At 38.2% G+C, this 14,702-nt stretch overlaps 1 protein-coding gene across 5 annotated transcripts in view; it reads right to left on the bottom strand.

Moving 5' to 3' along the window:
• LOC133240015 (disintegrin and metalloproteinase domain-containing protein 5-like) overlaps window positions 1-14,702 on the bottom strand; it is a 113,481-nt gene that overhangs the window by 24,125 nt on the left and 74,654 nt on the right. For all 5 annotated transcript variants that reach the window (XM_061404529.1, XM_061404525.1, XM_061404526.1 and 2 more), the window contains one exon: window positions 243-438. In XM_061404529.1, coding sequence (XP_061260513.1) covers window positions 243-438 — 196 coding nt within the window. The remainder of the gene's footprint in view (window positions 1-242; window positions 439-14,702) is intronic.

The raw sequence follows: 14,702 nt of genomic DNA, 5'->3' as shown, positions 1-14,702 counted from the left end.
ATGTCCATTGAGTTGGTAATGCCATCTAACCATCTCATCCTCTGTCGTCCCCTTCTCCTCCTGCCTTCAATCCATATGGTCCACAGGGTCGCAAAAAGAGTCAGACTCAACCGAAGCAACTCAGCACATACATACATACTATACACTTATTTTAAAATTACACTTACATTTTTTATAGCATTAAATAACACCATTTGGGATAATCAGAATTTAGAAACTACAAGGAAAACTGTGGTCGTTACCTTCTCCAATTAATCTGCTACAGTGTTTGTTAGTAGACCTACACCGTCCGTCATAACAGAAGGCGTCACCCGACGCGCAAGGCTCTCCATTACGTGCGTAAGTGTCAGGCACACACATTGATTCATTCCCAGTACAAAATTCTACAAAGTCACATTCATCAGCTGCTTCTCTGCAAGGTGTATTAACTGGTTTTATCTGGAGAAAAAAAGAAACATAAGAAAAAAGCATACATCAATGATACCCAAGTAGTTTTCTTTCTCTTCAGGCTTGAAATTTCCACCCATTTTAACCCCAGTAGCTAAGAGCAATGAGCCAACCGTCTTCATGTTAACCGTGTAAGTGCTGCACAGACATTTAGGTGATTGAATTTACTATGCATAAAGGAGTGGGTGTTGATGGTGTGAGATATGAGAAACTGAACGGTAAGGAGACTACAATAATTATTAAAAAGTAAGAAAGTAGAGGTAAGGAACGATTATAAAAATTACTTTCAACTCACTAAGAATATACGCAACACGTGCAACCTCCGGCTTCTCCATATGCCATCCATAAGCAGAAAATAAGCAACCATTCACAAAACAATAAATATGCTTCATAAACATTTAGAAAAAAGTTTGAAGGACACACAAGAGAAGGTTTGTTTTAGATACCACATTGAAAACAACTATAAAAAATGACTTGCCCAATTATATATCTCTAATCTCTTCAGTGCTTACTATTAGCTCATAGCTTCAGGGTACCCTTTATGCATATCTACTTTTGCAAACAAATATCTAAATACCACCACGGCAAAGCCTTTTATTCAGCCCAAGCCCCAATACCCTCATGGCTATCATCAGTATCTTACACAACTAAGTCAAAATCTTTCCAGCTTCAAGGTCCTAGTTGTTGTTCAGTCACTCAGTCGTGTCCGATTCTCTGGGACTCCATCCGTGGACTGAAGCCCCAGCTTATATAACATTTACTGCCACACCTCACAAAGAGAGTTTCTGGATACTTCTCTTATTGTCAACAAGTATCCACTACCTGCAGGAAATCTGACACAAGTTCTCCAGGCGATGGGTGGGAAGACAAAACACAATACTTGTGTTGCCTAAGCTTACAGAGTTAACATTCAAATCAAAACCAATAATTAAAATTGTTTCTAAAAGAAACACATATAAATATAATGAGAAGGTATTTTATTTGCTTTTTCAGAATGCAGATTTTTTTTTACATATGTGTATAATTGGCAATCTTCCTTTTCTTCTAATTTCTTTTATCATTAAAACTTTATTGCATAGAAAGTACAGAGATTTTCCTTATAACCCCTGCTGCACACAACCAAGTACATGATGCGTTTTTTGCAGTTGACGACCTTGCACTGACACATCATAATCACTCAAATTCCATGTATATTAGAGCTCTTTCCTGCTGTTTCACATGCTAGGTGGAGATAAGTGAGCACTTGCAGTGCCCTAACGTCCTTCATGCTCTTCCTATTCATCTCTTCCTCCGTGCCTGACAACTACTGATCTTCTCACTGTCTCTAGAATTTTCCTTTTCCAGAATGTCATATAGTTGGAATCATACAGTACATAGGTTTATTAGAAGGGCTTATTTCACCTAACTTCTTTTTCAGTATTTAAATACCCAGTTCCTCAAAAGTTATTTGAACCAAGATTTATCATTGTACTTGCTTCCTTCATTAAAGTGGGTTTATTTTTCTTTCCATGGCTCTCTTAATTCCCAAATAACCTTAATTTTTTAAACCTTCTGACTCCTTGTTTCACATCATTTTCTCCTAAAATATTTTTATTTTATTTTTCTTGTCGTTCTACATATATTTTTATTCTTGCCAAGACTGTCAGTCTGTACATAAAATGTATAATCTGGGTACAGGGGTGTGTCCCTTTATATAACTGAACCAGGGATAAGTGGGTTAAATTTATTGTTTCCGACCATTACACCAGTCTTAATTGCATAGTAAAAAAATTACTGTATCAGAAAAATCATAGCCTGGGCTATATCCCTTTCCATAATTGGGCTCAGAGACTAATTAGAATCATAAACACTGCCCCAGTCTCACCAGCAGTTATTCAGGTATCCCTGTGGGCATGTAAATCTGATTTCTGAGGCAGAAAATGTATTCCCTTTGGGCACAGTAATGACTCTACATCACTATACTAGCTGTCTTCAACAACTTGATTAATTTTTCAAGTTACCATTAATATGAATTATTAATACTATACTATGATCAATAATGAAAAAGAGGAGGAGAGAGGTATCAGTAGAGTGGGGAAATAGGTGATTTTTCAGACTGTATATACCATGGATAAGAACACCTTTGTGGGAGCCACAGAATCCCCCCCAAAAAAATTTCCAGCCCCCTGGAGGGTAAAAATATCTGCAAGTTGATGCACTGAAGTGGGTAAGAAGAACAGTTGCACTTCATCCACATCACCTCTCACCCAAGGTGGCCTGTGATTTCTCCAACAGAGGAAAGTGAAAGTGATGTGAGAGCTGGGTTTCCCCAACCTTGTGAGACACTGGCCATGAGGCCCACTTTTATCCTGCCCCACCCAGAACGCTGAGGGAACTGGCACCGTTGAATAGTCCGGAGACACCTTGTTTCCCAGGTTTCTTGATTTCCCAGGCAAGAATACTGGACTGAGCTGCCATTTCCTTCTCCAGGGGATCCTCCAAACCCAGGGATCGAAGCCGGGTCTCCTGCATTGGCACGCAGATTCTTTACCACTGAGCCTCCAGGGAAGGCCCTGGAGACACCGAGGAATAGGGAAAAGGGATGGGAGCTCACAGCAACAGCGTGTGGCGCACAACAACCAGCATCCTAACAACTGGCTCACGGGCTCGTGCCAACAGGATGCCTCGCCTGAGGACACACAGCTCAGGCATGCCACACACCCCATCTACAGCCAGCACCCACACTCTCCAGCAGATGGCGCACGTGAATTCCCCAACAACTTGGTGCACAGGGACGTCAGCAGCTGGCCGGAACCTCCTAACTCAGAGAAGGTGCGCAACTTTGAACACTTCAAGGCACTACCTTGGGGAAAATAAATGGGAGGCTTTCCACATTCATACTGGCTTTGCAAGACTGAGAGAAAGCATACAATCCTAATCTTTCCCACTGTGAGGGAGTGAGAGGAATGGAGTAAACACACCCACAGGAAAGGTCTGAGAGACGCTCTGAACTCTAGCTGGGCTGACTGGTGCCTGACTTGTCTCCCAAGGCCAGCTGGTTAACACAGGAGGAGATGGCGACTTCTTCAGATGCAAAGACAGCAATGCCAAGACTTCAAGGAACATAAAGAATCAAGGAAACAAGATACCACCAAAGAAACAAAATAAATCTCTGTGGAAGACACCCCAAAATGGAGATGTACAAACTGCCTGACAGAAAAATTAATCATCGTTAGTCCAATGAATTATAAGAGAGAACAGATAGACAAATAAATAAAATCTGGAAAATAATACAAGGACAAAATGAGACATCAAACAAAGAGAGATTTTTTTTTTTTTTTTAAGGAACAAGATAAATTCTGGATCTTAAGAATAAAGTGAACTGATAATTTTCACACAAAAGCTGCAAGAGCACAGTTGAACAAGCAGAAGAAACAATGAACTCATAGACAATTATTTTAAATTATTCAGCTGGAAGAACAAAGAAGAAAAAATAAAGAAACTCTATGGTATTTATGGAACATCATCAAAATAAACACTGTATGCATATGTTAGTCCCAAAAGGAGCAAAGAGAAAGGGCAGAAAACTGACAGAAAAGGAAACAGATGTACCAAAAGGGAAGCCACATAAGACTGTAAGACTACTGAACAGAAGCCTCGTAGCACGAAGAGCGGGGCGGTAATTTCAAAGAAAAACATTTGCCAGCTAAGAAAACTGTATCTAGTAAAGCTGTCCTTTACAAATGAAGAAGAGAGAAAAACTTTACCAGAAGAACAAATGCTGAGGAAGTTCATTGCCACTAGACTCTCTCTCTCTCTCTCTCTCTCTCTCTCACATACACAATGCTCTCTGAAGAGAGTTCTTTAAGTCAAAATGAAAAGATGCCAGTTAGCTTCATGAAAACATGTAAGAGTATAAAAACCGTTGGCAAAAGTAAGTATTCAGTAAAGTTCAAATACTCCAATACTATACATAATATGCCCACATGCTCAGTTGCTTCAGTGTGTCCAACTCTTTGTGACCCCCATGGACTGTGGCCTGCAAGGCTCCTCTGTCCGTGGGATTTTCCAAGCAAGAATATTGGAATCAGTTGCTATGGTCTCCTCCAGGGGGATCTTCCTGACCCAGGGATCAGACCTATGTTTCCTGCATCTCCTGTGTTGCAAGCGGATTCTTTATCCACTGAGATACCTAGGAAGCCCTATATACATAATGTGGTGCTATGTTAATCACTTATAACTCTGATATAAAAGTTAAAAAATAAAAGCATTAAAAATAACTAGAACTGCAACAATTTGTTCAAGGATGCACTCTATCAAAAAATGTTATAACAGCATTAATAGCATGAGATGTGGGAGGAAAGAAGTAAAAGCGTAGAATTTTATATGAAATTGAAGCTGTTATCTTAAATAGCCTGTTATCACTATAAAATGTTTTTATAAGTCTTGTGATAATCACAAAGAAAATACTGTTAGTCAAAACACAAAATACAAAGAGAAATGAAACAAAGCATACCATCACACACACACACACACAAAAAATCATCACAAAGTAAGACAGTAAAAGAGGAAAAATGGGACAAAAGAACTACAAAATGTATAGAAAGCAACACTATGGCAACAGCAAATCCTTCCTTTAAAACAATACTTTTTTTATGTGCGTTTCTTTTATTTATTCATTTTTAATATAAATTTATTTCTTTTCATTGGAGGCTAATTACTTTACAATATTCTAGTGGTTTTGCCATACATTGACATGAATCCACCACGGATGTACATGTGTTCCCCATCCTGAACCCCCCTCCCTCCTCCCTCCCCATCCCATCCCTCTGGGTCATCACAGTGCACCAGCCCCGAGCACCCTGTCTCATGCATCAAACCTGGACTGGTGATTCGTTTCACATATGATAATATACATGTTTCAATGCCACTCTCCCAAATCATCCCACCCTCGCCCTCTCCCACAGAGTCCAAAAGACTGTTCTATACATCTGTGTCTCTTTTGCTGTTTGAAAGTAAATAAATTATATTCAACAATCAAAAGACACAGAGTAAACAGATGAACTAAAAACAAGACAACTATACGCTGCCTACAAGAAACTCATTTAAGCCTTCAGGATATAAATACACAAAAAGCGAAAGGATGGAAATAAGTAGTCCATGAAAATGGCAAAGAGAGCAGGGAGGGCACACTTCAGTTCAGTTCAGTCACTCAGTCGTGTCCAACTCTCTGCAACCCCATGAACCGGAGAACGCCAGGCCTCCCTGTCCATCACCAGCTCCTGGAGTTCACGCAAACTCATGTCCATTGAGTCAGTGATGCACACTAATATCAGATGAAATATCAGATAAAATCAGATAAAATATCAGAGGGCACACTAATATCATATAAAATAGACTTTAAGTCAAAAACTGTCACAAGAGACACAGAATGTTATTATATAATGATAAAGAGATAAATTCATCAAGAGGATATAACAATTACAAATACATATGCACCCAACCTTAGAATACCTAAATATGCAAAGCAAACATTAACAGAACTAAAGAAAGAAAGTCACAAACACAGTAATAATAATAGGTGACTTCATTACCACACTTTCAATATTGGCTAGATCATCCATAACAGAAAAATCCATAGCAAAACACTACATTTGAACAACATTACAGACCTAATGGGCCTAACAAACATACAGAGAACATTCCATCCAGTAGCACCAGAATACACATTCTCTTCAAGTACATGTAGAACATTCTCCAGGATAGAGCATAAGACAAAGCCAAGTCTTAAAACATTTAAAAAGACTGAAATCAGATCAAGCATCCTTTCCAAACAATCAAGCTCAGAGTTAGCAGAAAGAAGGTAATACTACATATTAGAGCAGAAATAAGTAAAATAGAGATTTGAAAAACAATTTAAAAAATACATCAAAGAAAACTAAGAGCTGGTCTTTTTGAGAAGACAGAATTGGCAGATTTTTAGCTAGGCTAACAGGGGAAAAAAGAGACAACTCATAAAATTATAAATGAAAGAGGAGGCATTACAACAGATATCACAGACATACAAGAGATGATAAGACACTATAATTATATACCAACAAATTTTATAATCTAAGAGAAACCTAGAAATAACCTTCCAAGGTTGAATCATGAAAAAGTTGGAAATCTGAACAAACCTATAATGGGCAAAGACACTGAATTAGTTATCAAAGACCTCTCAAGAAAGAAAAGCCTGGGATGATCTGACAGTTTCTCCGTTGAATTCTATCAAACAGTTAAAGAAAAATTAAGGCCAATCCTCCCTAATCTCTTTAAAAAAAAATTGAATGCAAGAAAACATTTTCAAACTCATTTTGCAAGACCAGAATTACTCTCAGAACAAAGTCAGGCAAAGACATCTCAAGGGGAAAAAAACTTCATGCCAATGAAAACAGATGCAAAAATTCTCAACAAAATACTAGCAAACCAAATTCAATGGCACATTAAAATGTTCATATGCCATCATCAAATGAAATTTAGCCCTGGGATCCAAGTTCACTTGAACATACATGAATCAATAAATGCAATATACTACATGAACAGAATGAAGGATTTAAATAACATGATCATCTCAATAGATGCAGAAAAAGTTAATATAACTTTGTTAATAACTCTGACAAAAGTTAATATATTTTCATGATAATAAAACTATCAACTTAGCTATAGGAAGGAATGCACCTCAACATAATAAGGGCCACGTAAGATAACCCCACAGCTAACAAGCCAAGGACTCCCTCTCTCACTACTCCTGTTCCACTTAGTACTGGAAGTCCTAGTCAGAGCAATGAGTCAAGAAAGAGAAATAAATGACATTCAAACAATTTCTGTTTGCAGATGACAACATCCTATATATAGAAAAACATAAAACGGTTAAATAAAAATGAATTGTGTAAAGTTGCAAGATACAAAACCAACATAACAAAAATCAATTGTTTCTTTACAGTAAAAATGATCTACAAAAGAAATTAAGAAAAAAATCCTATTTATAATAGCATCAAAAATAATAAAATGCTTAGGAATAATGCTAATTAAGGATATATAAGATCTGCACACTGAAAATTAGAAAACATTGAAGAAGGAAATCCATGATGAAAAACTGATTTTTCTCTGTGTCCTTTGTAATAAATAAATAATAAAACAATAGTCATGAGTATGCTATATGCTGAGTCCTTTGAGTTTTCTACTGATTCGTTAAACCTAGAGACAGTACTGGGGACCTCTAAGAAAGGACAGAATTGTCATCATAACAATTCTGAGTCTTCCAATCCATTCATATGGAGTATTCCATCACTCAGATTTTTTTTTCTTTTTCTCACAAATGTTTTAAGTGTATTTCTTTTGCATTTCTTTTGTTAAGAGTATTTCTGGGACTTCCCTGGCAGTCCAGTGGTTAAGGATGTGCCTTGAAATGCAGGGGATGAGGCTTCAATCCCTGGTAAGGAAACTAAGATCCCACATGCCAAAGAGTAACTAGAAAGTCTGGGTGCCTTAACAGAAGAGTGAAGATCCTGTGTGCTGCAACTAGAACCCATCACAGCCAAATAAATAAATAAAATGTTTAAAAAGACTCTGCTTTAAAAAAAAAGGAATATTCCTAAGTATTTTTATGCTACTGTGAATGGGATTTTAATTTCATTTTCAGATTGTTCATTGCAATTACATAGAAATTCAATTAATTTTTATACTGTGACTGTGTATCTCATGATTTTTTATAAACTCATTTAATTGTTTTAAAGGGTATTTTTGATGGATTCCTTAGGATTATTATATATATGCAAGATCATGTTATCTGCAAAGAGAGAAAGAGAGTTGTGCTTCTTCCCTTCCAAATTGAATGTCTTTTATTTCTTTTTTCTTACCTGACTACACTGTCTGGAGTCTCTAGTACAGCATTTAATAGAGGTAATGGAAGTCTGTATTCTTGCTTTTTGTTTGATTTTAGGGGGAAAGGACTCAGAATTTTTATATTAGTATGATGTTAGCTGTAGGTATTTCACAGATGCTCTGTGTCAGGTTAAGTTCCTTCCTATTTATAACTTGAAGACAATTTTATAAATGAGTGGTTATTACATTTTCTATTTTTAATTAATTTTTACTGGAGCACAGTTGTTTTACAATGTTGCATTTTGTTTCTACTGCACAGCATAATGAATCAGCCATAGGTATTTGTTGTCGTTGTTCAGTCGCTTGATCATGTCCGTCTCTTTGCAACCCCATGGACTGCAGCACGCCGGGCTTCCTTGTCCTTCAGCATCTCCCAGGGCTTGCTCAAACTCATGTCCATCAAGTCAGTGATGACAGCCAACCATCTCATCCTCTGTCATCGCCTTCTCCTGCCTTCAGTCTTTCCCAGCATCAGGGTCTTCTCTAATGAGTCAGCTCTTTGTATTAGGTGGCCAAATATTGGAGCTTCAGCAACAGTCCTTCCAATGAATATTCAGGATTGATTTCCTTTGGACTGACTGGTTTGATCCCCTTGCAGTCCAAGGGATTCTCAAGAGCCAAACATATATCCTCTCCCTTTCAGAATTCCTTCCCATTCAGGTCGCTACAGTGCATTTAGTACAGTTCTCTGTCCTATACATAGCATGCTCCATTAGTTATATTGCTACGTCGTTTTTCTGCATATTTTGAAATGATCATTATTTTATTTTCCTTTATTTAAATAATGTGGTGTACTACATTAATTAAATCAATGTGCACTACTGAAATAAATCCCTCTTGGCCATGGTGGCATTCTTTTCACAAGATCCTGGATTCTGTTTGTAATTTGAAAAGGATTTTTGCATCAGTATTCATGAGAAATATTAATCTGTAGTTTTCTTGTGAGGCCTTCATCTGGCATTGGTGTCAGGGTAACACCATCATCTAGAATGAGTTTTAAAGTATTCCTCTCTCTTACATATTCCAGGAGAGATTGTGGTGTATTGTATACCACACAATACACCATACAATACACAATACATCATACACCAATACACAATGTTATCAAACATTATTATTTCTTCTTTAAATGTTTGATAATATTCACCAGTGAAGATATCTGGATCTGGGCTTTACTTTGTGGAAAGATTTTAAGTTCCTAATTCAGTTTTACACTTGCTTATTCAGAATTTCTATCTCTTCTTAACTCAGTTTTGGTAATTTGCATCTTAGGAATTTTTCCATTTCACATAAATTGTCTAATTTGCTTGGATATACTAGTTTAGTATATTTTCTTATAATTATCTTAAATCATGTAAGAGCAGTATGGATTCTCCTCTTTCATTTCTAATTTTGGTGATATGTTACCTCTCTTTTTTTTTAATGGTCTAAATAAAGGTTTGTCCATTTTTGCTGATTCCTTTTGAAAGAAGCAACTTTGGTTTCAGTGATTTCCTCTCAACCATGATTATTTCTTTCATGATGCTGACTCTGGATTTAATTCTCTCTTTTTTGTACATTTATAAAATACAACCTTATAGAATAGTTTCTTTAAATATTTACATATTTCAATATATTTAAGTATTTAAAGCTAAAATTTTCCCTCTAAGTACTGCTTTAGCTGTACACCTCTTGATATGTTGCTTTTTATTCAGTTCAAAATGCCTAATGTTTTAATACTATTTTTTCTTTGACACAGTGATTATTGATGTGTGTTTTTTAGTTTCCAGTATTTGTGGATTTATTAAATTCCCTTCATTTGTTGATTTCTAATTTAATTTTGCTGTCATCAGAGGGCAATCTTTGTATGATTCCAGACAGAGAAGGCAATGGCATCCCACTCCAGTACTCTTGCCTGGAAAATCCTATGGATGGAGGAGCCAGTAGGCTGCAGTCCATGGGGTCGCTAAGAGTCGGACATGACTGAGCGACTTCACTTTCACTTTTCACTTTCATGCGTTGGAGAAGGAAATGGCAACCCACTCCAGTGTTCTTGCCTGGAGAATCCCAGGGACGGGGGAGCCAGGTGGGCTGCCATCTATGGGGTCACACAGAGTCAGACATGACTGACGTGACTTAGCAGCAGCAGCAGCAGCCTTTTGAAGTATACTGAGACTGGTTTTATAGCCTAGCATGTCCATCCTCAAAGACATGTAGTATTATAAATAATGCATATTCTGCTGTTGCTGGGTGGAGTGTTCAGTAGGTGTCAATTTAGTCCAGTTGCTTGATTGTGTGGTAAATGTTTTCTATATCCTTGCTATTCTCAGCATAGTTGTGGGAGACCCTGAGCCAGCCCTAAGAAAGCTTCATCCAGATTCCTGACCCATAGAAACTGTGAGGATAACTTAAGTTTGGGGCTAACTTGTTAAGCAATGATAGATAAGTAACATACCATGACCCTATAAAACCTGGCCCTCGCCTACATCTCTGACCCCTTCTGTCTTAGTAGGGGCCCTCCACAAAACAGGACTTGAGGCAAAACTTATAAGCTAATGCTTCATTAAGGTTTGGGAGGCTAGATAGACAAAAGCAAAACAAATAAAGATAGTTGGTACATTACTAAGGTGACCAAAGCTTTATCAAAAAGTGTATGTACTTTTTCTGTCAGGAAGGTTTTCCCTGGAAATAATACATGAAACATGGCAGCTGAAGTCAATCTGTCACTAGAACTGAGCAGAAAACCATGGCCACGCAGATTGAGATTGTCCCATGGACTCAGTCCAATGTGCCATCTCCTACCACACTGCTATAGCAAATCGAGTGATAAATAGTCATATTTCAATGAATTCTTAATTTGTACAAAGTGATTTACCAGAGATTTGTTTCATTGCCTTTACAACACGAGATAGTTTACAAAATATCTGACTTGTCAACCACATTTTAGAAACACATATAACAGTCTTGTTAAATAATTATTATTTGAATCGGTGTTTCTAACAAAGAATCCATATTTTGGAAATAAATATTAATTAGACCTTTGTTTTTTAATCAAAGGCACTGAGCAGAAAAACATGCCTTAAAAATTCTGGAGAAACACATTAACAAGGACCAATACACTCTTTTCTTATCCATCATTAAACTTGAAGAGTATAACAGATGACTTTTATTCCTTTATTGAATTCCCGGTTCTAGATCTTTCTATTGTTTCTTTTTCTTGAATCTTTTACACAAATTCTTCTCTTTGTCATTTATCAGTTCAGTTCAGTCTCTCAGTCGTGTCCAACTCTTCCCGACCCCATGAATCGCAGCACGCCAGGCATCCCTGTCCATCACCAACTCCCGGAGTTCACTCAGACTCACATCCATCGAGTCAGTGATTCCATCCAGCCATCTCATCCTCTGTCGTCCCCTTCTCCTCCTGTCCCCAATCCCTCCCAGCATCAGAGTCTTTTCCAATGAGTCAACTCTTTGCATGAGGTGGCTAAAGTATTGGAGTTTCAGCTTCAGCATTATTCCCTCCAAAGAAATTCCAGGGCTGATCTCCTTCAGAATGGACTGGTAGGATCTCCTTGCAGTCCAAGGGATTCTCAAGACCACAGTTCAAAAGCATCAATTCTTCAGCGCTCAGCCTTCTTCACAGTCCAATTCTCACATCCATACATGACCACAGGAAAAACCATAGCCTTGACTAGAAGAACCTTTGTTGGCAAAGTCATGTCTCTGTTTTTGAATATGCTAACTAGGTTGGTCATAACTTTCCTTCCAAGGAGTAAGCGTCTTTTAATTTCATGGCTGCAGTCACCATCTGCAGTGATTTTGGAGCCCCAAAAAATAAAGTCTGACACTGTTTCCACTGTTTCCCCATCTATTTCCCATGAAGTAATGGGACCAGATGCCATGATCTTCGTTTTCTGAATGTTGAGTTTTAAGCCAACTTTTTCACTCTCCTCTTTCACTTTCATCAGGAGGCTTTTTAGTTCCTCTTCACTTTCTGCCATAAGGGTGGTGTCATCTGCATATCTGAGGTTATTGATATTTCTCCCGGCAATCTTGATTTCAGCTTGTGTTTCTTCCAGTCCAGTGTTTCTCATGATGTACTCTGCATATAAGTTAAATAAGCAGGGTGATAATATATAGCCTTGACGGACTCCTTTTCCTATTTGGAACCAGTCTGTTGTTCTGTGTCCAGTTCTAACTGTTGCTTCCTGACCTGCATACAGATTTCTCAAGAGGCAGATCAGGTGGTCTGGTATTCCCATCTCTTTCAGAATTTTCCACAGTTTATTGTGATCCACACAGTCAAAGGCTTTGGCATAGTCAATAAAACAGAAATAGATGTTTTTCTGGAACTCTCTTGCTTTTTCCATGATCCAGATGATGTTGGCAATTTGATCTCTGGTTCCTCTGCCTTTTCTAAAACCAGCTTGAACATCAGGAAGTTCACGGTTCACGTATTGCTGAAGCCTGGCTTGGAGAATTTCGAGCATTACTTTACTAGCGTGTGAGATGAGTGCAATTGTGCAGTAGTTTGAGCATTCTTTGGCATTGCCTTTCTTTGGGATTGGAATGAAAACTGACCTTTTCCAGTCCTGTGGCCACTGCTGAGTTTTCCAAATTTGCTGTCATATTGAGTGCAGCACTTCCACAGCATCATCCTTCAGGATTTGAAATAGCTCAACTGGAATTCCATCACCTCCACTAGCTTTGTTCGTAGTGATGCTTTCTAAGGCCCACTTGACTTCACATTCCAGGATGTCTGGCTCTAGGTCAGTGATCACACCATCGTGATTCTCTGGGTCATAAAGATCTTTTTTGTACAGTTCTTCTGTGTATTCTTGCCATCTCTTCTTAATATCTTCTGCTTCTGTTAGGTCCATACCATTTCTGTCCTTTATCGAGACCATCTTTGCATGAAATGTCCCCTTGGTATCTCTAATTTTCTTGAAGAGATCTCTAGTCTTTCCCATTCTGTTGTTTTCCTCTATTTCTTTGCATTGATCAATGAGGAAGGCTTTCTTATCTCTCCTTGCTATTCTTTGGAACTCTGCATTCAGATGCTTATATCTTTCCTTTTCTCCTTTGCTTTTTGCTTCTCTTTTTTTCACAGCTATTTGTAAGGCCTCCCCAGACAGCCATTTTGCTTTTTTGCATTTCTTTTCCATGGGGATGGTCTTGATCCCTGTCTCCTGTACAATGTCATGAACCTCAGACCATAGTTCATCAGGCACTCTATCTATCAGATCTAGGCCCTTAAATCTATTTCTCACTTCCACTGTATAATCATAAGGGGTTTGATTTAGGTCATGCCTGAATGGTCTAGTGGTTTTCCCTACTTTCTTCAATTTAAGTCTGAATTTGGTAATAAGGAGTTCATGACCTGAGCCACAGTCAGCTCCTGGTCTTGTTTTTGTTGACTGTATAGAGCTCTCCATCTTTGGCTGCAAAGAATATAATCAGTCTGATTTCAGTGTTGACCATCTGGTGATGTCCATGTGTACAGTCTTCTCTTGTGTTGTTGGAAGAGGGTGTTTGCTATGACCAGTGCATTTTCTTGGAAAAAGTCTATTAGTCTTTGCCCTGCTTCATTGTGTATTCCAAGGCCAAATTTTCCTGTTACTCCAGGTGTTTCTTGACTTCCTACTTTTGCATTCCAGTCCCCTATAATAAAAAGGACATCTTTTGGGGGTATTAGTTCTAAAAGGGCTTGTAGTTCTTCATAGAACCGTTCAACTTCTGCTTCTTCAGTGTTACTGGTTGGGGCATAGACTTGGATTACTGTGATATTGAATGGTTTGCCTTGGAAACGAACAGAGATCATTCTGTCGTTTTTGAGATTGCATCCAAAAACTGCATTATGGACTCTTTTGTTGACCATGATGGCTACTCCATTTCTTCTGAGGGATTCCTGCCAGCAGTAGTAGATATAATGGTCATCTGAGTTAAATTCACCCATTCCAGTCCATTTTAGTTCACTGATTCCTAGAATGTCGACATTCACTCTTGCCATCTGTTTGACCACTTCCAATTTGCCTTGATTCATGGACCTGACATTCCAGGTTCCTATGCAATGTTGCTCTTTACAGCATCAGACCTTGCTTCTATCACCAGTCACATCCACACCTGGGTATTGTTTTTGCTTTGGCTCCATCCCTTCATTCTTTCTGGAGTTATTTCTACACTAATCTCCAGTAGCATATTGGGCCCCTACTGACCTGGGGAGTTCCTCTTTCAGTATCCTATCATTTTGCCTTTTCATACTGTTCATGGGGTTCTCAAGGCAAGAATACTTAAGTGGTTTGCCATTTCCTTCTCCAGTGGACCACATTCTGTCAGATCTCTCCACCATGACCCGCCCGTCTTGGGTTGCCCCA

This window comes from Bos javanicus, chromosome 27 (assembly GCF_032452875.1).
Source record: "Bos javanicus breed banteng chromosome 27, ARS-OSU_banteng_1.0, whole genome shotgun sequence".
Classification (NCBI taxonomy): Eukaryota; Metazoa; Chordata; class Mammalia; order Artiodactyla; family Bovidae; genus Bos; species Bos javanicus.
Note: the sequence above shows the minus strand (reverse complement) of the source record. Positions and strands in the feature narration are given on the sequence as shown.